Source organism: Madurella fahalii (genome assembly GCF_045866475.1).
Source record: "Madurella fahalii IFM 68171 DNA, scaffold_5, whole genome shotgun sequence".
Taxonomy (NCBI): Eukaryota; Fungi; Ascomycota; class Sordariomycetes; order Sordariales; genus Madurella; species Madurella fahalii.
In genome coordinates this window covers 515,008-537,562 of record NW_027263975.1, presented here as the reverse complement: position 1 = coordinate 537,562, position 22,555 = coordinate 515,008, and the positions used below count along the sequence as shown (strand labels likewise).

The following is a 22,555-nucleotide window of genomic DNA, read 5'->3' as shown; positions in this document are numbered from 1 at the left end:
GGAGGTGCCGGCCGTAAGGTTGAATTACGTATTCCCTAATGATCAAGGTACCTAGTTAATTAATTGACGGAGTCTCCACATCGCACATTGACCGTTGTCTGCTGGTCCGGTGTGCTTATGATTGAAAGATTGACGGTGGCGGGTGACAGCGGCGGGTGAACTGCGCGACGCCAGATGGCAGTTGGGCTCACTAACCTGGAAAGCCCCGCAACTGTCATTTGGCAGAACAACAGCCCCTCAGCGCGTCTCTTCTCCAGTTACCTTAACTCAAGGTTTTGATACACGGATTTCTCTCGGTCGGTTGGTCAAATACATTGAGAACATGGCAGCTGCACTCGCCCGCTACAAGCTCGTTTTTCACGTGCCGCCCGCGGCCCTCGAGGCTTGCAAATCGGCCATCTTCGCAGCCGGAGCTGGCCGTTATCCCGGCTCGGGCAACTACACCGAGTGTTGCTTCACAACCCTCGGCACCGGCCAATTCCGGCCCGGCGATACGGCGAACCCGCACATCGGCAAGGTTGGCGCGCTCGAGTATGTCGAGGAGGCCAGGGTTGAGACGTTGTGTGTCGGCGAGGACGTGGCGAGAAAGGCGGTTGCTGCGTTGAAGAAGTGAGTACTGAGTGCTTTTTGGCGGCGCTGGAACAGGGTTGCGTCTAATCTGGGTAATCAGGGCGCATCCGTACGAGGAGCCTTCGTATGAAGTGTACAAGTTGGAGGATTTCTGACCCCGGCAACACCATGAACTGGACCTACTGGATCTACTCTCCACGGCCCGCTCAGACCTAAGTGGACCTGATGTAGCAGTCACCCTAGCTCAAACCATCAATTGATGACTTTAAATACCCAGCTGAGGCCGGCCGAGACAATCCCTCTTTTTTTGTCCCCTTCTCTTGTCCGAAGCGGGGGGGAAGTCGCTTGCTTACTGCGATTCTAGGGCATATTTGGCGATGCTTGCCATTAAGCGGCATACCCTGCCCCACACGCCAGCGTAAGCTTCGAGTGCTCTGCTTGGCGCAACCTCACTGGCGGCCCGAGCTGGCGATCACGGAAACAGCTCCCTCCACCGCCTGGATGGTTGGTTAGATGCCATGCGCCTCATCAACGTTGATAGTCACGAAGTCGAAGAGTTCTATGGATCCAATATCCCCCAGTACGCCATCCTTTCGCACACATGGGGCGTCGAGGAGGCCTCATTTCGGGAATGGGCCCAGCGGTTGACCAGGCTGCGGAAGATGCGGAGGCCGGGCTTCTCCAAGGTGCACGAGACATGCAAGCAGGCTCGTCGGCATGACCTGCGCTACGTCTGGGTGGACACGGTCTGCATCGACAAGTCGAGCTCGGCAGAACTCTCAGAGGCGATCAATTCCATGTTCAACTACTACGCGAGGGCTGCCGTCTGCTTTGTCTACCTAGAGGACGTTTCGGATCGCCCGAGAGGCGGCATTGACAAGCTCGACCTCGTCCCACGGAGCAGGTGGTTTACGCGCGGATGGACGCTGCAGGAACTTATCGCCCCGGCCAATGTCGTCTTCTACACCAACGAGTGGAGTGTTTTAGGGACAAAGAACTACCTCGCCGTCCTCATCGCTGGTGTCACGGGTATCGAGGATCTTTGTCTTCAGAAGAAGAAACGGGTGGACGAGTATACCATTGCGCAGCGCATGTCATGGGCGGCAAACCGCGTCACCACGCGGGAAGAAGACATTGCCTACTGCTTGCTCGGCATCTTCGGCATCAACATGCCCCTCCTCTACGGCGAAGGCATCAAGGCATTCAGGAGGCTCCAAGAGGAGATCATCAAGGTCTCGGATGACCACAGCATCTTTGCGTTCGACATTGAACTGTCGGATGCAACGCTGTTTGCTCATCACCCTAGTGCATTTGCGAAGCGGAACAGGGTGCACGCGAATTTCCCGGGAAAGCTCAGCGCGCCTTTCACCATGACCAATGCCGGCCTTTCAATGTCGACGCCGCTCATCCGGACGCTCTCGCCCTACTGGGTGCTGGCCCCGCTGAATTGCGTCGAGGTGGATGCCAAAGACCGCATGAGGCGATCCCAGATATGCTTGCCTTTGTTTGGCAAGGATAACACGTTCATGAGGGGCCGGACCCCCGTTACGCTGATCAACAAGAAGCTCGACGACTCCGGCCCTGGCATGACAAACCAGATACGGGACTTGACCACCCGGAAGGAATCCTCGTACCTAATTTCTTACTTCACTCGCGTCTACCCCATATACGGGAACGAGCTGGACGAGGCCATCAAGGGATTTGAGGTGGACGAGTTGGACCAACGCGAACAAGGATTTCTGCTCACCTTCCCGAGAGGCATGGGTAACTACCAACTCTGCGCCGCCTTCCCGCCGGAAGATCTACGACGAGATATCAGTTTCTTCATTCCAACGACGGGACCCGACCCAGGAACGGACAGCCTCTCGGAAGTCGACGAGAGCGTCGTCAGGGGCATCATCATCTTTAGGGATGAGAGCGTGCACCCGCCAAAGTACGTCGCCATTTATCTCGCCGTCGAGGCTCGCCCAGGAGGGAACTGGACCTGTACAATCCTGCCTCAGAAAGAACCACAAGATATCGACCTTAGCGAGATAGAGGTTCACCTGGACAAGGCCGACCAAGCCGAGCTTTACAATTCGCACACGCACTATGATCAGACTGCGGATGCCCTCGTTGCGGCTCGCACACAGTTCCCAACCGCGAACGGCGATCCGTGCCGAGAGGCAATCCTAGTAGAGATCGTCTTTGACGTGGACGTGTTGATGGAGGAACAAGACCTGGAATGAGGGACCCCGGGAACGACTGGCAAAATCCGTGACGATACGTTGCAGAGGATTGTTCATGCAGGTTACCAAGGCCGACACTAGGCCCAGATCGAGGTCTGATGCGCCGACTACGCTGCGCTGGGTCGTAGTTGCGAATGGCGGTAAGGGAATCGAGGTGTTCCCAATCCCGCTGCCCGCGACCGGCTGGTCGAGACCCACCAGATCCTGGTTCAGCCCTATCCGGGACGGACCGACGCCGATCACTCGGTACGGTATGATCGTGTGAGCTTGTTACGACGGCATGGAACGGCCACAATCTGCGCCACTGGGAGATGGCCTTCCTGCGGCTGAAAGGACTGCGATGCTGTGGACAGTGGCTGTCGGAGATGAAAAGAACAGAATGCACCTCCAGGCTGCGGTTGCTATTAGCAGGTGCTGTACCGTACCTTGCTTGGGCTTAGCGCAGTCGGGCAGACACCGTACGGTGTGGGGCCTGCGGCAGGAGAAGGGATCCATTGCATTATCATCACACGCCACCTCCAAGGTAGGGAGTCTCCGGCGTCTGGAGCGCTGCATGTATACCTGGCCCGATGGATCTACTGTCTGAGGTGTTTGTCAAAGAGATTCCCGTACCTTGCTCCCCAGACGTCCTTGTAAATAGTAAGGGAATTCAGTGTAATTATTCAGGAACCAGACACGGTGCTGAACTGTACTGTACGCATCTGCCCCGCCTCGACACATCTCGACCCCACTTGGTGAGACCCCGCTAAGCGCCTGTTGCTTCCACGGACATCGCCCTGCACAGTCCCTTATTGTTCGCAACATTTCGAACTGCCGGCAGACGGGAGGCGGCAGTCCAACGTCCATTGGTCTGCTGTTCACCGAACTGGTCCGTCTCGCGCTAACGGGAACTAGCCCACGGCCAACCTGGTTCACATGGACTTCGTAGCAGATGCCACGATTGCTCGCCCAAGGGTCCCCCATCTCAAGCTTTCCCCATCTTGCCATGGTTAAAACTCAGCCAACCCGCGGCGACATCGGCGCCCCAATGCTGCACTCGACTCTGGGTCTCTTGACAAGACATGCCGCCATGATCCAGAGAACCTAGATCCCTGCCGAGAAAACCAAGATACATACCGGACAGTTGAGCCTCACTGGCTGCCGAGGGCAACCGGCAAATTGCTTCATGCTTGTTTCCAGCTGAACTCGAAAGGGTTGAATTGTGCTCATTTCGGCATCCTCCATCAGCTGTCGGCCGAGAAGTCTGTAGGCTGCCAGATGCGGCTTCGAGGTCCTTAATTCCAAACAACCCGTCGTACGATCCCCGCCCCGTACCCCTCCGAGTCCGGTACTGGGCGATTATTCGTCGACGGAATGCAAGAACAGCTCGTTCATGCGGCCTTTCCAAGCTCTTTTGCGCCCAGCACCGTTTGGGGCGGAAATGCCTCTGGCGTGCGGAGGAGACGCCTGGAGAACTAACTGGCTCAGGCTAGTATTTTCTGACAAGCGCACTGGAATGCGTGACTGGTCACCTGTCCTTAAGTCTAGCGCCCATCACGTCGGGCCATGTGAGATGTGACAACTTGGGATACTGCAGGTTGAAAAGGTCCTCGGCTCGCCTCTTTTGAAGTGCATCGTGCCTGATGGTTCGGTATCTGGTTTCTTCGCTTCCCCCTCTCGAGGCAAAGACAAAAAGAGACTTCCCGCCCCCCCCCCCCCCCTAACCAAGCACGATCACCTTAAGCGGCCAAGACGGCCGATGCACGGAAAACAAGGTTCAGCAGGCAAGGGGAATCCGCGGACAAGGGTCGCGGCGATCCAGGCGAAAACGCAGGCACTGATTAGCCGGCAGCGACTCCACCATCTCCAGCCCAGGCGACGTCAGACAGGAGCCCTGGTCAGGACCCCTGGCAGATCCGGATTGACAGGAGCATGGCTAGCGGCACGGCTGCTATTAGTAGCCCACTCGCACCCAACCGCGACGACCCGGGCATCGTTGGCCGGCTGCTGCAGGGCGCGACGAGTACAAAGGCGAGCAGGCGGCCGTATCGAAGGACTAGCAACAGCACTCTTGATCTCCAGAAACTCTTGGGTGACACAAATGTCCCCCTGGTAAATCCCACCGAGGCAGGTGCAGCAGCAGCAGCACAACGTGATCCAGCGCCGCATGCAGGCGACACCACACAAGCTCAGCCGTACCACGCCAGAACAGCGTTCGCAGGGAGAGCAGCAGTGGCCCCCGAAATGCCGAGCGCAACGCCGCAACAGCCGCAACTCAAGAAGAAGGCCAGTTTTCGAGATCGCTTGAAGGCGTGGCCAAAGCCGATCCAGACGTCGGAGACAATCACAGAAGAGCCAAAGCCACGGTTCATCTATGAGCCCAAGCATGCCGCCGCCGATTTCTCGCGGCTGGCGGTTTCGCCAATGAGCCCGACGCGGCAGCAGATGGAGCCGAGGCGGCGTTCACGGCCGATGCAGACGATGGGGGAGGCCAACACGCCCTCCGGGTCTCAAGCCAGCGGGCAGCAGCGATCAAGACAAGGATCTCAGCCAGGCGACTCGACGCGGAGACACTCTAAATCCGGGACAACGCGCCATTCCTACACGCTAGTCGAGGACCCATTCCAGGCGTCGCAAACAGCGGTCCACGTCCCCGTCAACAGCCGGCCGGTCGCATGGACCCCGGGCGAGCCGTCTCGCGAAGACAGACCAACCCCGCAACAGCAACAGCAACAGCTACAAGAACAAGAAGAACAGGAACGGGGACAGCCAACCGCAGCGCCCCTTACCGACTACGAGCTCTTCATCGCGCGCGCCGAAGCCCAAGACCGCGAGCGCCGCGAGCAAGTCTTCCGCGCGCTCTCCCAGCGCTCCGCCGGCTTCGCCTCGGCTCCCCCAAAAGTCCGGCCGGACCCGCACCGGCAGTACTACACCTCAGCGACAACGCCAACATCAGCAACAACAACAGCAGCTGCTGCAACAGCGTCGTCCGCGGCCGACAGCCCGCACCAGCACCCGCACCCGTATCGCCACCGCCGCAACCACAGCGGCAACGGCAGCGGCAGCGGCAGCCGGTTCTACGTCCTGGGCGGGAGCGCCGAGCCGAAGCCGCCGCCGTTCCGCAAGGGCCACGTGGCGCAGCGGGCGAGCTGGGCGCCGAGCTACACCACGGGCGGGAGCGAGGCGGAGCGGGCGCTGGAGGGGCGGAAGGCGCCGGTGCCGGTTGTGGTGGGGGTGGAGGAGAAGGTTGGTGGTGGTGGTGGTCGTGGTGGTGGTGGTGGTGGTGGTGGTGGTGGTGGTGGTCGTGGTGATGGTGATTACAAGACCCGGGCCCAGACCCAGACTTACCAAACCCAGCAACAACAACAGAAGCAGCAGCAGCAGCAGCAGTCAAAGACGCTGCGCAGGCAGGGGAGCTTTACGCAGAGGATTGCGGACTACATCCGGCCGCCGAAGCAGGTGCGTCCGATTGGCACGCTGGTTGAGTAGTAGTAGTAGTTGTTGTTGTTGTAGTGTGTTCGTTTCTTTCCTGGTGATGTGTGATGCGCGATGAATCCTGGTAATGATGGGGATGGGTTTTGTCTCTCAGGATGGGAGGCGGCCTGGGGACGGTGAGCATTTTCATCTGACCGCTAATTAGGGGCGCTATCCGTGGCGTTTGTGGCGGTTTCAGGGCCAATTGTCTTATGGATTGATCATGGGGGGAAATGCTCAATACCCAGGACGACGAAGGAAGGTGGCATGGTAGGGCATGGTAGGGCATGGCAGGGGAAGGCAGGGCAGGGTAAGGATACCTTGGGACGATGACGAAACGAAATTTCACGATGGTGAGAGGATTGGGAGAAATGTGAGAATTGGAGACGGTAGGAGGCAGGCCTTCGAGCTGGGGAAGGCAATAATTAATGGCAGCTCTAATGGGCTCGACGTTACTCGGGACGGCGGTTGATATGAGCCGATTGCTGAAGGTTGAAGGAATGGGTAAAAAGGAGGAACGAGCGAATGGAGTTGGATCGGGAAGTGATCTACCTGCAGCCCGTCGACTCCGGGGAAACCGGGGTTCGGTGGCATCGCTAGGATAAACTGGGGACCTTAATATGACCAACGGCGATCAAAGCGCCGGCAACAAAGTTCTTCCGCCGGGCTTGGATTGCGTCCGTCGCCATAATGGGAGAGAGTGTCGGGGGCGCTCGTCTCGAACTGCTCGTGTCGTTTGCGCGAGCGACAAACGAAGTCAAGTATTGCCGTCGTGCTGTTGTGACCATTGGCTGCAGCAGATTGGCGCTGTTTCGGCAGGGCAGCTTTGCGACCATCACGGCCACGGCCACACCCGACAGAGACTCTCAGCAGTAGCAGCAGCAGCAGTAGCAGCGCCAGCGCCAGCAGCTGCCGACAGATTACAGGGCAGGGCAGTGCTGTGCAGTGTGCTGTGCTGTGCTGCTGTGCTGGTGCAGTCATCTTAGTCACACAGCGGTCGGCAAACCAGTTGCTTTTGAGCCGCATTCTGCGCGATGGCGTCGCATTCGATCGCCGCCCTGCCAATCGAGCTCCTCGTTTTTGTTATCGAGAACCTCGACAATACCCGGGACATTGCCGCTCTCACGCGGACGAATCGACGAGTCTACGGCACCGCGAACCCGCTCCTCTACAGGCACGCGGCCCACCGCGGCGATGCACGGCCGCTCGCGTGGGCCGCTGCCCGCGGCTTGGTCGGCACGCTAAAGATGGCGCTTGCTGCTGGTATCGACCCTAATCACGAGTTCATCGATAGCTTGTCCAGGCCCGAGTGGGAGAAGGCAAATGCCGCGGCCCGGGCTGCTGCCGCCGCCGCCGCCGCGAACCCGGGCGAGGACAGCTATGATTCCGTATGGGATGTGAAATGGTCGCTGGAGACGGACGACGCCGACCATGCCGCCACGCCCACCACTGCCCAGTCCATGACCGTCTCCACCTCAGACGTGTCGCGCCATCCCCTCAGCAGCTCCGACGCCGAGTCCGTCTCGGACCCGCTGGTGTCCCAGCCCAGCGAGGTCTCGTCGGCCGTCGAGCCGGTCTCGGGCAAGCCCGACTTGGTGGTCCGGCGCTACCGTGCCATCCACCTCGCCGCCAGGGCCGGCCACGACGACATCGTCGGCATCCTCGCCGACCACGGAGTTCCCCTGGACATCGCCTCGCAGCATCTCTGCGACTGCATCCCGCTCTACGGACTCCTCAACGCCACGGAACAGCCCCAGGACATCGGTCCGATGAAGTGGTCGGCTCTGCACCTCGCCCTGTGCCACTCGCGGTCCGAGACGGCCAAGCTGCTGCTGTCCCGCGGGGCGTCGTACCAGATGGTGCCGTCCACGCTCTCCACGTCCAGCCTGGAGCGGGAGTACGGCCACGGCCTGACAGCGCTGCACTACGCGGCCGGCATGGGCCTCACGGACGTGGTCCGGTACCTGGTGGACAACAAGATCCAGACGGAGCTCGACGTGCAGGACGAGTGGACCATCACCCCGTTCTACTACGCCTACGCCAATCGCTGCTGGGACTCGACCGTGCCGCTGCTGCTCGAGCTGGGCGCCAACGTCGAGTGCGATATTAAGATGTACATCCCCTACACGGCCATCACGCCGCTCGGCGAGGCCTGCCGGCTCGGCGACTACGAGGAGGCCGACCGCCTGATCGACCTCGGCGGGGACGTCAAGCGCGGCTTCATCGCGCTGACCAAGAAGGGCTGCCTGACGCCGCTGCACATGTGCTGCATGCGCTCGGCGCAGCCGGTGCCGGGGGCGCGCCCGCGGAAGATGAAGATCATGAACGAGGAAGAGACGGCGCAGGCGCGGATGAAGACCATCGCGAAACTGCTAGCTCACGGCGCCGACATCAACGCGAGAGACTGCTTCGGGAGCACGCCGCTGATGGCGGCGGTGCAGGCGAACAACATCCCCGCCATCGAAGCTCTCGTCAAAGCCGGAGTAGACCTGCAGGGTTACGACGCGGCCAGCCGGGCTGCGCTGATGAAGGAGATCAGGGCCACGTGCAAGCCAGCCATTACCGAGGCGTTATCATTAGACCAATCCCCGTAGCATATTTTTTTTTTTTTTTTTTTTTTTTTTTTTTTTCCTTTTTCTTTTAGAAGGGTATCGTATCGTCTTTTTTTTTTTTTTTTTTTTTTCAAGACAAATGACCGATTAATCTACCACATGCTGGCTCTAGCCTATTTTTTTCCCCTTCTAAAAGGAGGGAAATTGACCATGCTCACCACCTCTGACCACGTCCCCTCCTTCCCCTCCCACCCCCTCCTCCCCCTCCCATCTGCTGCTCATACCCGCCATACCCTTGGCCCTGATTGCCTCCGAACCCGCCGCCGAACCCTTGGCCCTGCCCGCCCTGACCTGCGCCGCCTCCCCCCACGGGCCCGGCGCCCTGCATGCCCGCATACAAGGCACTCATGTCCATCTGGCTGGGGTCCATGCCGCTCGCCATGACCTGCTGCATCATGGCCTGCATCTCGGGGGTCATGCCTTCCATGCCGGGCATGCCGGCGGCGGCGACGCCGGGCCCGACGGCACCGGGCACCGCTGACGGGCCCCCGCCTGCTCCTCCTCCACCCCCCGCGCCGCCGGCTCCTCCCGGCCCCGCGCCCGGCATCCCCGGAGGCGCCATCATCCCGCCCATCATCATCATGTTGGCCATGTCCTCCATCATCTTCTTGTTCTTCTGCGCCACCGCCTCCTGGTTGTACTCGGCCCGCAGCGCCTCCTGCTTCTGCGCGTACAGCGCCCACGTGAACTCGTCGAACCCGTAATTGAAGTAGTCCGAGAGATCGGTGCCGGGCTTGCGCCAGGGCTTGTCGTTGTCTGGGAGGTCTTTTGAAAGGGTGGGGGGGGTTAGTAAAATTGTAAAATACCTCCTTTCCGGGTCTTGGAGACTGGGTGGTGGGGGGAGGGGCCTTGCCTTCGTCAATGTTGACTTGGGTTAGCGGCTTCCCGCTGGGCTTGTGCGTGGGTATGGCGTTGACGTCGATCTTGGAGGTTGATACTGGGGGCAGCTCCGTGGTGGATTGCCGCGAGGGCTCTTCCCGCTTGATCGGGGCGGGTTTGACGACGGCTGTGTCGTTTGCTGCGGAGCGCTGCGGGATGTTCCGTATCTCGCTGTATCGTGATTGACTGGAGATGGGGCGATGGCGATGGTTAGTGAGTCTTGCTCTGACACTGTCGCTAGGGGGGCGGCTCACGATGGAGGGGCTGGTTTGGAGCCGTCCTTTCTCTCGGTGATGATGTCGATGTCCTGGGAAGTGGTTAGGAGCTAATTCGCACTTTATGCGTGCCATCGAGTAGCGCATACCGAGTCATCATCTTCGTCCATCTCCCCGCCCTCGTCTTCCTCCTCGCCCTCTTCTAGCTCCTCGTTTGCATCGTTCTTTGTTGCGGTTGGAGCTGGTGCAGCTGGTGCAGCTGGTGCCGGCTGCGTATTCGGGGCCTGGGGCTCCTCGGGCGCATAGAAATCATCTTCGTCGTCGATATCCATTGTGGCGTTCCTGGAGTGCTACACGGGACTGGAATAGAAAAAAAAAAAAAATGAAAAACGAAAGGTACGGCTGCAAAGAATGCTGTTTGTTAGTCCTTGGACTTGGCGAGTTGAAGCTGCAGGGTGAGCCCGGTTGGACGACGGGGCGAATTGACCAGCCTTTCACCGAGCGAGCTACCTCGTTTAGGCAGGCGGTCGGAAGCACGCAGAGCGCTTCCTGGTCCACACGCGACAAGGGCCCAGCTGCTGCAGCTCGAGTCGTGGGGCAGAAAAGCCGTCGAGCACCCATACAAAACACAGGCCAGCACCGTGTACGTACATACCACATCGGTAAACAACAGGCCCTCTCCACAGCCCGCATTCCCGTTGCAGCAATACTGTTTCCGATTATCCCTTACCGCAGGACGTTTCTGCGATGGCGCTCGCACGGTCGGCTAGCGGCCCCGGCGGGCTCAGCATTAACACGGGTTCGGCCAATCTGTTGTGAGTTCTGTTTGTTCGTGATGCGTGTCTCGCGGGTGAGACACGGGTGGAATGCAAAGACACTGACCCGGCTCGCACAGTGGAACCAGTACAAGCCAGGCCCCAGCAGCGGGTGGACTCTTTGGGAGTGGTGCCGCGACGACGCAGCCGGCGCAAACGGGTTCTTTGTTCGGCGCGGCGACTTCGCAACCCCAGCAAGGCGGCGGTCTTTTCGGCTCGACAACAACACAGACGCCCGCCCCGCAACCTCAGCAGACCGGCGGCTTGTTTGGCCAGCAAACTACAAACCAGCCGCAGCAGCAGCCAGGAGGATTGTTTGGTTCGGCGACGACTGCCCAGCAGCCGCAGCAAACCGGAGGACTGTTTGGGGGCACAACAACGACGCAGCCAGCTCAGACGGGGGGATTTTTCGGGGCCTCTGCCACACAGCAGCAACAGCCCCAGGCGACGGGAGGACTCTTTGGCGCTTCGACCGCGAATACCGGCGGCATGTTTGGCAAGCCGGCGGCGAGCACGGCGGGCGGGCTCTTCGGCCAGACAGCCAAGCCTCAAGGAGGCGGCTTGTTGTAGGTCCCCCCTTCCCCCTCCCCCTTTCCTTCAATCCTCGGGCCTCACTGACAGCACTCGCAGCGGCTTAAGCCAGCCTGCGGCTCAGCCCCAGCAGCAGCAACAACAACAGCAGCAGCAGGCTCAGCAGGTCGGGCTGACCATGGGCCAGTCGGCGAACAAGCAGCCGCAGGTAGTCCCCGGCGTGCGCATCGACCTGAGCAACATCAAATCCACAACACGGTTCAACGACCTGCAGGAGAGCCTACAAAAAGAAATCGCCATGATCGACGAGGCGATCCAGAAGTGCATCCAGGACCGGGACGCGGTCGAAGCCTTCCTGCCCAAGCACGCCGAGCAGCTCGCGGCCATCCCGACCGACGTCAGCTTCGTGACGCGCAAGTCCGAGGGCGCCAACAATGCCCTGTCGAGCGACGTCGTGGCCATCGACCAGCTGCGGGAGCTGGTCAAGACGGACGCCGACAACGCGCGCCTCTCGTTCAAGGCCATCGACAACCTCAAGCTGCCGACGCAGTACCACCAAGCCGGGCTGTGGTCGACTAGGGGGCAGCAGGCCGCGGCCAGCGGCGGGTCGGCCGACGCCGACGCCCAGAGCAACGCGGACCTGATCAGCTTCTTCTCCAAGACGGCCGACGAGATGGACGAGATGATGAAGAAGTTCGAGAAGAACCTGGGCGAGATCGAGGTGCATCTGCACGGCGTCCAGGGCAACATGGTGGAGCAGCTGCAGAGGGCGGCCGCGCACTCGAGGAACGCGAGCCAGGGCGGCGTGAACGAGCAGGTCCTCGAGCTGGCGGCCGTGTTGCGGGACTTTGAGGAGAGCATCCTCAAGGTTGCTGGCGCCGTGGGGAGCGTGAAGGAGGGCGTTACGGGATTGCAGCTGAGGGATTTCATGGGCCACGGCAGCTGAGGGGATTCGATAGATGGGGCGGTAGGCTTTGTACAATAAAATATCATTGTGGGGGTTTGCGGGAGCATAGTGTCTTGGAATACCCAGCAGTAACACCACACATGCCTGTCTCGTGTCCAAAATGCTACAGAAGGCCAAAAGAAAAAGAAAAAAAAAAAAAAAAAAAAAAAAAATTTCCCTTTTGGAAATGCCGTCTTGTCAGTCAGACACTGTGCTGACCTTCCTATCACGCCAAACCGATACCCCATCCACGCGCCAGAAAATGCAGAAAGCAATTCCAAGGTCTTCTAACCGGCTCACCAAACGCTAGAAAAAGTCGCCCCCGTCGTCACCTCCCTCGTCATAGTCATCGTCATCCTGGTTCCCGTCAAAGTATGCCTCGGCGTTATAATCGTCGCCCGACTCGTCCTCGTACTGGTCATCCTCCTCCGCGTTCCCGTCCTCATCGTCGCCCTCGTTGGTCTTGACCCAATCGTCGTCGTCGTCGCCCGAAAGCAGGTCATCGTCGCCCTCGTTGCCCTTCTCGACTGAGCTCAAAAGCTGCAGTGCCTTGTCTAGGCTGGCAGCGCCGTCCAGGTCTTGGCGTTGCCCCTCGGGCAGGAAGAGTTCTTCGGCGGTCTTGTACGACGTGATGTTGGACAGCCCGAGCAGCTTGGGACCGACCCTCCGCCGCTTGCTTGCCGGTCCGCTCGGCTCGTCCTCGCCGTCCAGCGTGGCATGCAGTTCCGGCGGGAAGAATTCTTTGGCAAAGGGCCGTGATGCGAGGTCGGGTAGTGCTCGGGCGACCTGTTGGAATTTGTGCGAGTATGTGGGGACGGCTGTGAAGGGGTCGATGGTGGCCTTGGTGGTCTGGCCGTAGCGCTTGTTGATTTGCTCCTGGCCGTACGTGCGCCCGGTGCCGGTTGGGATCTGGGTCCATGTCCGTGCCTGCGTATAGAGCGGATCGTCGTGCATCTGCTCTCGGAAGAGGAGGAAGTACGAGACTTGTTTCTCTTCCTTCTTTGAGAGGACGGGGGCTTTGGGGACGTTGTACGGCTGTGACACAGCGAGTTAGCGAAGGGCACTCAGGCGCCCGAATGCGTTAGCCAGCAACGTACCGGAAAGAGCTCCGATGGCTTCCCGTCCAGAACAATATCTGCGTCCATCGACCAGGGGACACTGTTCTGAGCAACGCTTCTCCTCCCGTTAGCCGGCGGCCCGCCGCGCCCGCGACCACGGCCTCCCCGTCCGCCCCGTCCGCCTCGACCAGACATGCTGCCGGTTGCTCTGTGCCGATTTGTGTGTGTCAATCTGTGAAGCTGCGGCAGGCGACCGGAACCAATTATGCGCCTTGCCCGTGCAGTCGACGGAGCTCGGGATTCGGAGTCGAGTCAATCCAAAGTGTGGTGCGAAGAGACGGATATGCCAAAAATTCAGGCGGGGCATCAGCCTTGCATGCGCCAGGACCCGCCGCGGCGTATCCCCTGTCGGTCCCTGTCCCCCTCCCACATCCCCACACCGCATGGCCATTGAGCTTGGCTGGGCCCGGTCACTCTCTGCCCCGCATCGTTTCCCCAACTTGACCCCTCGATGAGTGACGCTTTGCTACTGCAGTCGCCTGCTGTATCCTCTCTCGTCCTCTTATTCATTACAAGGCCGTCTCCATTGCACTAAACCTGGTCTCTTTCACTGTCATCAACCATCCCATCGATCCCACACAAACAGACCCCCCGGAATCCAGGGCACCATGGACACCGCACCAATCACAGGACTGGACGAGCTCGACAAGCACCTTGACGACCTCGTCCAGGATCCCACCCTGCCGCTGATTCCAAAGCTCTTTGACGATGTAGAGCTTCAACTTACAGGTGACGCGCAAAAACACACCGTCTTAAGAGTACTCATTAGGCTAACATGACATCCAGAAAGCAACATTCCCCCCCTCATCCCCCGCTTCCTGCCCAGGCTCACCATCATCCTCAAGCAATACGGCCAGGACCCCGCGATTCTCGCCAGCCTCACCATCAAGCTCCTCAGACCGGTCTCCTTCACCCAGGTCCTCCAACTAGCCTCCGAAGAGTCGCTCATCCAGGCCCTCGAATCCCCCGCGCCAGCCGCCAACCTCCTCGCCATGACCATCATTCACAAAGCCGCCGCCAGCCCCGCCGACGCCGCCATCCTCTCCCTCATGACGTCCCTAGTCGGCGCCTTCATCCGCCGCTGGCTCGCCGCGCCGCAAGTCGAGGTCGGCCAGAAAGGCGGCAAAGTGCTCGGCGACCTGCTCGACATCGACTGCGAGCTGCCGCCGCCGCCTCCGCCTCCGCCGCCGCGGGACGCGCCGCAGATCGACCTCGTCCTCCGCAAGGCGCCGGGACACGGCAAGCTCTGGCACCTCCTGTTCAACGAGGCACCCATGTACACCACCCTCCTGGACCTCTGCTCGGGCCGGCACCCGGACACGGCCGGCGACGCGCACCAGCTCTCGCTCGCGCAGGGCCGCGTGCTGCGCCTCCTCCCGCGCCTGGCCGCCCTCAACTTCGCCGCCGTCTCCCGCTCCGCCATCCCCGCCCCGACGGCACCCCACCTCACCAACGGCAACGGCAGCGGCAACGACGGGGTTCCGCATCCGCACGCGCACCCGCACCCCCGGCCGGGCGAGGGCCTGCTGCAGTTCGCGGCGCTGCGGATGGTGCAGAGGGCGGATCTGCTGATGCACCTGAGCCTGGTGGACTTTTTCGAGACGTTCGTCGGGCTGATGCGCGTGACGGGGCGGTCGCCGGGCAAGGTGGAGACGATGCGGGCGGTGCTGGGCGAGGCGACGGCCGGCGACGAGGTGCTCCGCGAGGCGCTGCTGAGCCTGCCGGACCGGACGGTGGAGGAGGAGGCCGAGCCGCTGAGGGAGTGGCTGCGCGAGGTGATGCCCGGGGAGGCGGTTCGCTTGGCCATGCGGTGAGCCAGGGCGGGCGGTGGGGCGTGGTGGACTGCTGCTGAGCCGAGATAAACCCTGTCTCCTGGTATGTAACTGTTACCATGGAGGGCAATGGTGGCAGGGGATGGTGGGACCATGGCAAAGCTGCTCCGTCTCGGCGTACTTATCGAGTGGCGTAGGGGAACTGACTTGTCGGTGATATCTAACTGGTATGGTTTGCCGCATCACGGCCGCTTGGGCTTCTGCTGATCGCTGCCTTTCCGTCAGGTTTACCCCTTTGACGTGTCTGGGTGTTTCTTCTGACGGGTTGCCGAGGGGAAGTCATGCCCCCTTCCTAGAAGCACGCAGTACCCGGAGTTGACGACTCTGCATCCTCGCTGCGTACCTTATTGTACCCTAGTGCTGTCTCCTGCCAACTCCCAGCGGCCAGTTAAGGATGCCAACCGAGGCGGGACCAGCCAAGTTGACCATGTATTAGTGAATGAAGATGGCTCCTCGCTAACCAAGTAGCATGCGCAGTAACACATCACCCCAGATATATATTGGGACTTGAAATGGAAACCCTTTCCCTTAAAGTATCCAGCCCGGCTCTGCCTGGGTCAATGCTCGAGGCTGGCTAATGCAAACTGCCGCTCCAAAAAAGAATGAAATAGCAGGATGTTACAAAAGTACATGGCACGCCTCTGGCCGTCACCCTCTAACAAGACCCAGAATCTATACGATACTAGTAGCCAGCTCACGGAGACAACCAATTCGCTCCGTCCCCCTTTGGACTCTAGTCCTCAAACCCTACCCATGACACGACTCGAAGGATCGTCGCTCAGGCTATCCATGCTAGGCGACGCCCGGGGACCCTGCGGTGGCACGGTAAGGACGCTGCCCCTCCGCTCGTGCTCGGTGTTATTTCCAGCGCCAACGCCCATATTCTCGATGCCCAACCCCACCTCGCCCACGCGCCTCAACACCAACAGCAGCGCCGCCCGGAGCTCGGACCCGAGGTCCTTGCCCAGCAGCTCCGTCACGAGCGGGTAAAACGTCTGGATGTGGCCGGCAAACGCCTCCCTGGGGAAGGCGGCATACCCCTCCAGCACGTCCACCACGACGGGCCGCCACGCGACGATGTTCCGGTGCTGGCTCTCCTCGTCGAGCGCGATGTAGCCGCGTATGATGTCCTGGCACAGCGGGACGAGCGCGCTCTCCACGTCGCCCTTGCTGCCCTGCCGCTCGGGCGACGTGTCGCCAAACATGCGGAAGAGGATCGCCACGTACGTCGCCGCGCTGCCCGACTCCTGCTTGAGGAGGTTCGGCGGCTGCTTCATGAACCCTTCGCGCCACAGCCGCATGCGGAGGTCCTTGTCGCCGTTGAAGCGCTTGGCGAAGAGGAACGACTTCTTGAGCAGCGCCATGAGGCGGAGGAGCTCCGACGACGGGATCTGCGCGTACACCGTGTCGTTGCTGAAGAGCTCGTTGACCGTCTCGATCATGAGCAGCTGCAGCACGCAGCGGCTGATGATGCGGTTGAAGAAGCGCCGCCGGGCCGCTGTCACAACCACCGGTTGCTGTTGCAGCGGATTGCTCGGCTTGAACTCCTCGAGCTGTGGCGTGGCCTGCGATTGCGGCGTCGCTGCCATGGCCGAAGGGTTGGCGCTGGCCGGAGTGCTGGCGCCGGCGCCGGCGCTCTCGTTCTCACTGCCATTGGGCTGAGGCGCGGTTGGCTCGGATGGTGGTGTGTGCCCGTTTGTGTCGGTGCCGTTGATCTTGAGCGACTTCTCGTCGACCGGTGCCGTCTCCGAGGTCGGGCTGAGCGCGCCGCCGAGTTCCAGCCCGCTCGGCGGAGGGGAGAGCGACGCTGTCGAGTTGATGGCCGTGGCCGAGAAGAGTTGGTACGCCGTCGTCCGCTCAAACAGCTCGCAAAACGCCCCGACGATCTTGGCCCAGTGGTCAGGGGTGAACTTGGTGACGTTTTGAAGGATCAGCTGCTGCAGGCAATTGCTGCCTATCCGAGCAATCGTATCGTTCTCTTGACAGATACAGAGCGCGAGGAGTTCGAGGAACCTGTCCAGCATGTACTCGAGCGCATCGAAGTAGTGCGTGAAGAGCGTGATCATGTTACGTAGAGCCTGGATCATGGTGGTCGACAGCCAGACCGAGAGCTCTTCGTGGTTGAGCGCGTTGGTCAGCTCGGGCCTCGAACGAAGCACCATGAAGATGGGATACAGTTGTTGCCTCCAAAGGATGTCCCAGAATTCCGATGGGAAGTCACCCCCATAGCGCAGGAGCGCTTCGAAAAAGTAGTTGAGGGCATTTGAGCGCACCTCGAGGTCCTCTCCTGTCATGAGGACATCGTGAAAGGCAAAGAGTACCGGGAACCAGAAACCTTCTTCCACTGACGTGCGCGTCTGGACAGGGGGCTCGCGCTGTGAATCGGGCTGCTTCGCCGTTGACCTCTGTGATAAAGGGCACTCTGGCGTCTTGAGCATCGTGGGGATGACGGACTTGAGCGTTTCCATAGCCTGTAGGCTCTTCTTCTGGAATTTCATGTTCTTGGAAAACTCGGTGAGGCAGACGATAAGGTCGGTGAAGGCGCCTTGTGAGATGACAACGCCAAACCGCGTCTTGTAGACCTGCGTGACGTTCTCGTAAGCCAAGTTGACGATGCTCTCGTAGGGCTCCCTCGCCGCGACCGTGAAGACGCCGAACATGGTCCTCCAGCCGGACCGGATGTTTTCGCCTCTGGCTTGGATCATCTGGATGAGGCAGCGGAGGATCATGTCCTTGACTGTGACGTTGTTCGAGTTCGACATGACGTGTTCAAAAGGCTTGAGGAAGTCCTTTTGGAACTTGAACCCTGCCAGTTCCTCGATCTCCATGAAACGCATCGAAAGCTGGCGCAGCGAGTCCAATGCAAAGAAAACAATGGCAGTGTTAGCATGGCAGCCGACCCGGTTGAAGTGCTCTCCGAGAACGTCCCAGATATGGCTCCATTCGAACCGGACACGGGTCATGTTGTAGTAGCTGATCTCGACAATCTTCTGAAGGCTGTATGTGCGCGGTGAGTCGTTCGACCCGGAGACTTTGATCTCGTCCCAACTGACTTCTGTCAGAGCGCGGGCAAAGTGGATAATCGCGTCCCTCGTCAGGTTGGCCGTATTTGTGAAGATCCGGTCGACGCTCTTGATAACCTCATCGGATCTGCTCTCAAGCGCGATCTCCAGCGACACACCCTGGGGTCCCGTCTGCGCTCGCGGCCGGTTCTTCTTGGCCGACGCCGTCGACTTGCGGGAATCGACCGTGTCTGTCCGCTGTGGCGTCGGCACAAACCGAGCCTTGGAGACGTCGGGGACAGCGCTCTCGTCCACGCCGCCCGAGATCAGCTGCAGCCGGTCTAACTGGCTGATGCAGAGCAGCACATCCTTCCACGACTGCTTCAGGTGGTTGCCCTCGGTCTGGGCGAGGTCGAGGATCACCTTTAGTGCCTCGACGTTCTTCGCCTGCATCTCCCGGGGGTTGTTGAGGTTCGCTGTGTTCTTGAGAACCGAAATGAAGGCCTCCCGCGGTGTGGCAAGGTCAAACAGACAGGCGATCTTGGTTGCCAATTTCATACCCTCCAGACACAGCTTGTTGACGTCCAGATTGTGCGTCTTCTGGGTCAGGCTAGAGAGGGCAGAGAAAAACGACATCCATGTCACATCGAACATGGGCCCGACGTGCTTGAACGAGGTTGCTGGGATGAACTTGTCGCCAGCCTTTGTGGCGTTCTTTCGCTGACTGCGGTACAGGTCCCGGAAGAGCTGCTCTGAGCGCAGCGAGATCTCCTCGGACTGCTGCACGTATGCCTCCCTTTGGAGGTCGCGCCCAACGTTGGAGAAGGCCTGCCCGAGCCCCGCGGCTAGCCCTGTTGGTTGCGCTGGGAGGGTCCCCGCAGCGGCCGCCGCTTCCCGTTCGCTCTTGAGGACGATTTCGTTGTTGGCGATATCGTCAAAGATGCCGATCAAGTATTCGTCCGGAAGGTCGGCATTGTCGTTGATACCGCGGTTGTTCTTGATGAAATCGGCCTTGGTCATCCGCTTCACTACCTTGCTGCTGTGGAGATCCGTGTTCAGCATAATCACCGAGTAGGCAAGCACGTAAGGGGTGTCGGCATTGGCGAATGCATTCGGGTTCAACGTCACGTAGCGGTTAGCAAACTTCAACATAAAGCGGTCGATCTTCTGCGCCTCGCCCGGTAAGCGGAAAGCTTGGAGGAACTCCCGCAGGGCATCGACGAATCGCTTCTTGCTGAAGTCCATGAAATCCACAAACGCATGCATGATGTCGACATTCTTTTGGTCGCCCTCGCCAAGGAACTCGCCAATCTGAGTCTTGTCCAGCCGGTCCTCGTGCAGGAGAAAGCGGGCGATATCCTGCGGATTGTCGCTAGGAATAAAGCCTTCCTTGATAAGGAGCTTGATGCCATGTTTCGGCTTGAAGTTGAAGACCCTGATCGCGTTGCTCAAGGCCGTCTTTCTGGCCTTTTCCCTCTCGAGTTGGTCGGGGTCGTCGTCGACGACTGGGGTTGATGGAGGGAGGGGAGTTTCCATCCTAGACGCAGTCTCACTCGCTGTGGGATCGATCGAGTCCCTGAGGTCGTCGCTTGAAACTCTCCTTTCCACTTCCCCACCCGCGCCGTTCACCTCGGGCCTTCCGGGCTGCGACCAGTGGACCATGGACCTCAGAGTTTCCACCAGCGAGTCGATAGCCAAACGTTTTATGACGTACTCTTTGGGTATCTCGCCATCTGTCTCATGATGTGTCGCGATCAGCGCGACCGAGAGTGGTGGCGGCAGGACGTGTTTGATCTGCCACTCGCCGCCGACAGACGCAAACTTGGGGTGCCCATCTTCGTATTGTTGCTCCTGAATGGCAGTGACTGGGATCGAGACCGTCGCGAACTTGGACAGGTCCTCTATTATTTTTTGGAAAATGTTGTCGACGTTCCTATCACAGTCGTAGTTGAGATACGTTTCCACCAAACCCCGGGGGTCCTCGCATAGCCTCTTGAGGATCCCAACAAACGTGAGCTTCTGCGACAGGGGGGCGTTTCTCCGAGCCAGAAGAGCGAGATAAATCTCGTTCAGGAAAACCTCGATTTCTTTCTGCGTTTGGCCGTCAGTATGGCATGGTAAATTGCAGCGAATCGCGACCGACCTTGAACGATGCCCTCATGTACTTGAACATCAGCCAGAATATCTCGCAGCAAATATCAAAAACCCGGTCCACCGAGCTCGCTCCGTTTCGTGTGATGCTAAGACAAAGATAGTACTTGATGGCCTGGAGGAAGTTTGTGGGCTCGTTGCTCTTGGTGTTAGTGATGGTACAGAGCGGCGACGTGAATACGGTGATATTGTTGTTGAGCAGCGTGTGGATAAGATGGAGCGAGATTAGCTTCGAGCGCATAGGCTGTCCCCGAAGATCGTAGAGCTGGTCCGGCGGCAGGACTTTGGTTGAGAGGTTACAAAACGAGCGAAAGACGAGGTAAGCATCCCGTATATAGGCTTCGTCCTCGGCGTCCAGTGACTCCGGGGTCTCCTCCTGTGAGTTCTCGGCAACGCTCTGCTCCGAGACAGACCTCGCCGTCTTCTTCATTGGTTTCACTCGGCTGACCATGGTCGGGCCGTCGCCCATGTGGGAGTCGTCGAAGCTCTTCCGATGCTCTAGATCCTTCAGCGTAAGCTTAACGCCCGCCCCGTCAACCGCCTCGGAGGGAGTGGCGTCTGAAACAGCCTCGGTGCCTTCGTCGCTGTCGGCTTTTCCGGCATCTGAATCTTGGTAGTCGGGGTTGTCGGCAGCCAGGCTGTTCTGGCTCGGCTTCAGCTTCTCCAGGTTTGCCCGCGTCTCTTTCATATGTAACCGTGTCTTGACCCTCTCAAACACGGTGCCGACCATCTGCGTCAGCGTTCCCTGCGCCACCTGCTGGTTTGCCGTGCTCCGCGAGAGCAGGAATATGTTGTAGACCTGCCGCACCGCCTTCAACAGGCCCGCGCCATGTACGATGATCTTGTCGTTGAGCACAGCGGCCAGCAGCGACTTGACAATTTGGAGCTGGATTTCCGGGAGCGTCGTCTCGCCCTGAAAGCAGTCGCAGATGGTATCGATGGCCCGTTCGATGAGGGGCGCCTGCTGGTCGGCGGACCCATCTTGACTCGGTGTGGGGGAAGCGGGCGCAGAGAAGTACGAGTACGAGATGAGCTTCCCAATGCAGTCGAGGGCAGTCGTGGCGAGGGGGATGGTGCCTGATTTTGTGGCTAGTTGGAGCGGGGCGAAGACAACTTCGGGATCGGGGAGCTGCTGGTCGTTCTCCTTGATGGCTGTGAGGGCCTTCTCGGCGAGCTCGGCGAGCTGCTTGTTCCTACCGGCTTGCGCGGCGATGATGTCCAGCGAGGACACCACAAATTTGAGGGAGCTCATCGCGCGCCGGCGTGCCTCTCAGGGACTGATGGCCACCCGCGGGACTCGGTCAGCGCATGGAGAGCAACTACAATATATCGGTGAGATGCCGTGAGGAAGGAGATCCTCCGAGTGGAGTTGGGCTAGTGCTGCTCTTTGTGACGGGCTTTTTTGTCTAGTCGTCGTCAGATAGGGGCGGCGTCTCGTTGGCTCGTTTCGGCAGCGATGGGGAACGACGGACCGTCGACGGGCGCATTGGCATGCGGGCGCAATTGTTTGGTCAGAAGCTAGGAAACAAAAATCCAACGCCGTCGCTTGCGCTGGGTTGGGCAGCAGAATCTCAGGGTGGCTGCCTGTGCTGCCTGTGTTGCTGGTATGCACAGTAAATACGGAATAATTAACGTTGGGAGTGATCTCGAAGATGACAGCAATCCTTCGCGTTCCATGTGTGGAACCTGCACCCCTCGTCCTGACGCGGCGCCGCCAGCTGGTCAGCACTGGGCACCGGGCTGCTTACCGCACCAGCTTCCTGGGATCCCCATGCCCAGCACCCGGGATGTGCATTCTGACAGCTCTTACAGCGACCCGCGCAGGCTCGGCGAGCTCCAGCCGCACTCCACTGCCAGCACGGCCAACAAATCACTCGTTTGCAGGCGATCCGGGGACTGTGGCTGAGAGGGCGTCGGGAGGGAAGCGCGCTGCGTTGGCTCATATCCCTCTAGAGACGGAAACCCGCCGCTAGTTCGACCCGATGCCCGTTTGCACACAGCTCGAGCCGGTGACGAAGCTCGCGCCTTTTAAATACGCAGTCTGTCTTTCTGGTTGCAGAGTATGTCAGAAGAATACCTGGAACACAGACATTGGTGGCTCGGTGTGGCTAGTAGAGCAGGGGTTTTCTGCCCAAACAGCTTAGCGCACTGCCGTTGCTGGATGATTGGCGGGTGGACCATCCCATCGTAACCTGGTCCGTGT

At 59.8% G+C, this 22,555-nt stretch overlaps 9 protein-coding genes across 9 annotated transcripts; 6 read left to right on the top strand and 3 right to left on the bottom strand.

Moving 5' to 3' along the window:
- Positions 1–322: 322 nt before the first annotated feature.
- Positions 323–725, top strand: MFIFM68171_08711 (ATP phosphoribosyltransferase; the record flags this gene model as incomplete). Its single annotated transcript, XM_071064131.1, has 2 exons — positions 323–609; positions 671–725. The coding sequence occupies 2 exons, from the start codon at positions 323–325 to the stop codon at positions 723–725; spliced, it is 342 nt and encodes a 113-aa protein (XP_070920232.1).
- A 363-nt stretch (positions 726–1,088) lies between these two features.
- Positions 1,089–2,798, top strand: MFIFM68171_08710 (Heterokaryon incompatibility domain-containing protein; the record flags this gene model as incomplete). Its single annotated transcript, XM_071064130.1, has 1 exon — positions 1,089–2,798. The coding sequence occupies one exon, from the start codon at positions 1,089–1,091 to the stop codon at positions 2,796–2,798; it is 1,710 nt and encodes a 569-aa protein (XP_070920231.1).
- Positions 2,799–5,021: 2,223 nt separating this feature from the next.
- MFIFM68171_08709 (uncharacterized protein) lies at positions 5,022–6,266 on the top strand (the record flags this gene model as incomplete). The annotated part of the gene is made up of 1 exon (XM_071064129.1): positions 5,022–6,266. The coding sequence occupies one exon, from the start codon at positions 5,022–5,024 to the stop codon at positions 6,264–6,266; it is 1,245 nt and encodes a 414-aa protein (XP_070920230.1).
- Positions 6,267–7,285: 1,019 nt separating this feature from the next.
- On the top strand, positions 7,286–8,845 carry MFIFM68171_08708 (Ankyrin repeat-containing domain protein; the record flags this gene model as incomplete). Its single annotated transcript, XM_071064128.1, has 1 exon — positions 7,286–8,845. One exon carries the CDS (start codon positions 7,286–7,288, stop codon positions 8,843–8,845), a length of 1,560 nt encoding a protein of 519 aa, XP_070920229.1.
- A 172-nt stretch (positions 8,846–9,017) lies between these two features.
- FIP1 (Cleavage polyadenylation factor subunit fip1) lies at positions 9,018–10,289 on the bottom strand (the record flags this gene model as incomplete). The annotated part of the gene is made up of 4 exons (XM_071064127.1): positions 9,018–9,628; positions 9,717–9,928; positions 9,997–10,049; positions 10,107–10,289. 4 exons carry the CDS (start codon positions 10,287–10,289, stop codon positions 9,018–9,020), a joined length of 1,059 nt encoding a protein of 352 aa, XP_070920228.1.
- Positions 10,290–10,704: 415 nt separating this feature from the next.
- MFIFM68171_08706 (Nucleoporin) lies at positions 10,705–12,249 on the top strand (the record flags this gene model as incomplete). The annotated part of the gene is made up of 3 exons (XM_071064126.1): positions 10,705–10,772; positions 10,853–11,338; positions 11,403–12,249. 3 exons carry the CDS (start codon positions 10,705–10,707, stop codon positions 12,247–12,249), a joined length of 1,401 nt encoding a protein of 466 aa, XP_070920227.1.
- Positions 12,250–12,555: 306 nt separating this feature from the next.
- Positions 12,556–13,502, bottom strand: RPC31 (DNA-directed RNA polymerase III subunit C31; the record flags this gene model as incomplete). The annotated part of the gene is made up of 2 exons (XM_071064125.1): positions 12,556–13,284; positions 13,347–13,502. 2 exons carry the CDS (start codon positions 13,500–13,502, stop codon positions 12,556–12,558), a joined length of 885 nt encoding a protein of 294 aa, XP_070920226.1.
- A 473-nt stretch (positions 13,503–13,975) lies between these two features.
- MFIFM68171_08704 (DNA mismatch repair protein HSM3 N-terminal domain-containing protein) lies at positions 13,976–15,181 on the top strand (the record flags this gene model as incomplete). The annotated part of the gene is made up of 2 exons (XM_071064124.1): positions 13,976–14,096; positions 14,154–15,181. 2 exons carry the CDS (start codon positions 13,976–13,978, stop codon positions 15,179–15,181), a joined length of 1,149 nt encoding a protein of 382 aa, XP_070920225.1.
- Positions 15,182–15,939: 758 nt separating this feature from the next.
- On the bottom strand, positions 15,940–21,604 carry SEC7 (guanine nucleotide exchange protein for ADP-robosylation factor; the record flags this gene model as incomplete). Its single annotated transcript, XM_071064123.1, has 2 exons — positions 15,940–20,292; positions 20,345–21,604. The coding sequence occupies 2 exons, from the start codon at positions 21,602–21,604 to the stop codon at positions 15,940–15,942; spliced, it is 5,613 nt and encodes a 1,870-aa protein (XP_070920224.1).
- Between the last annotated feature and the right edge of the window lie 951 nt (positions 21,605–22,555).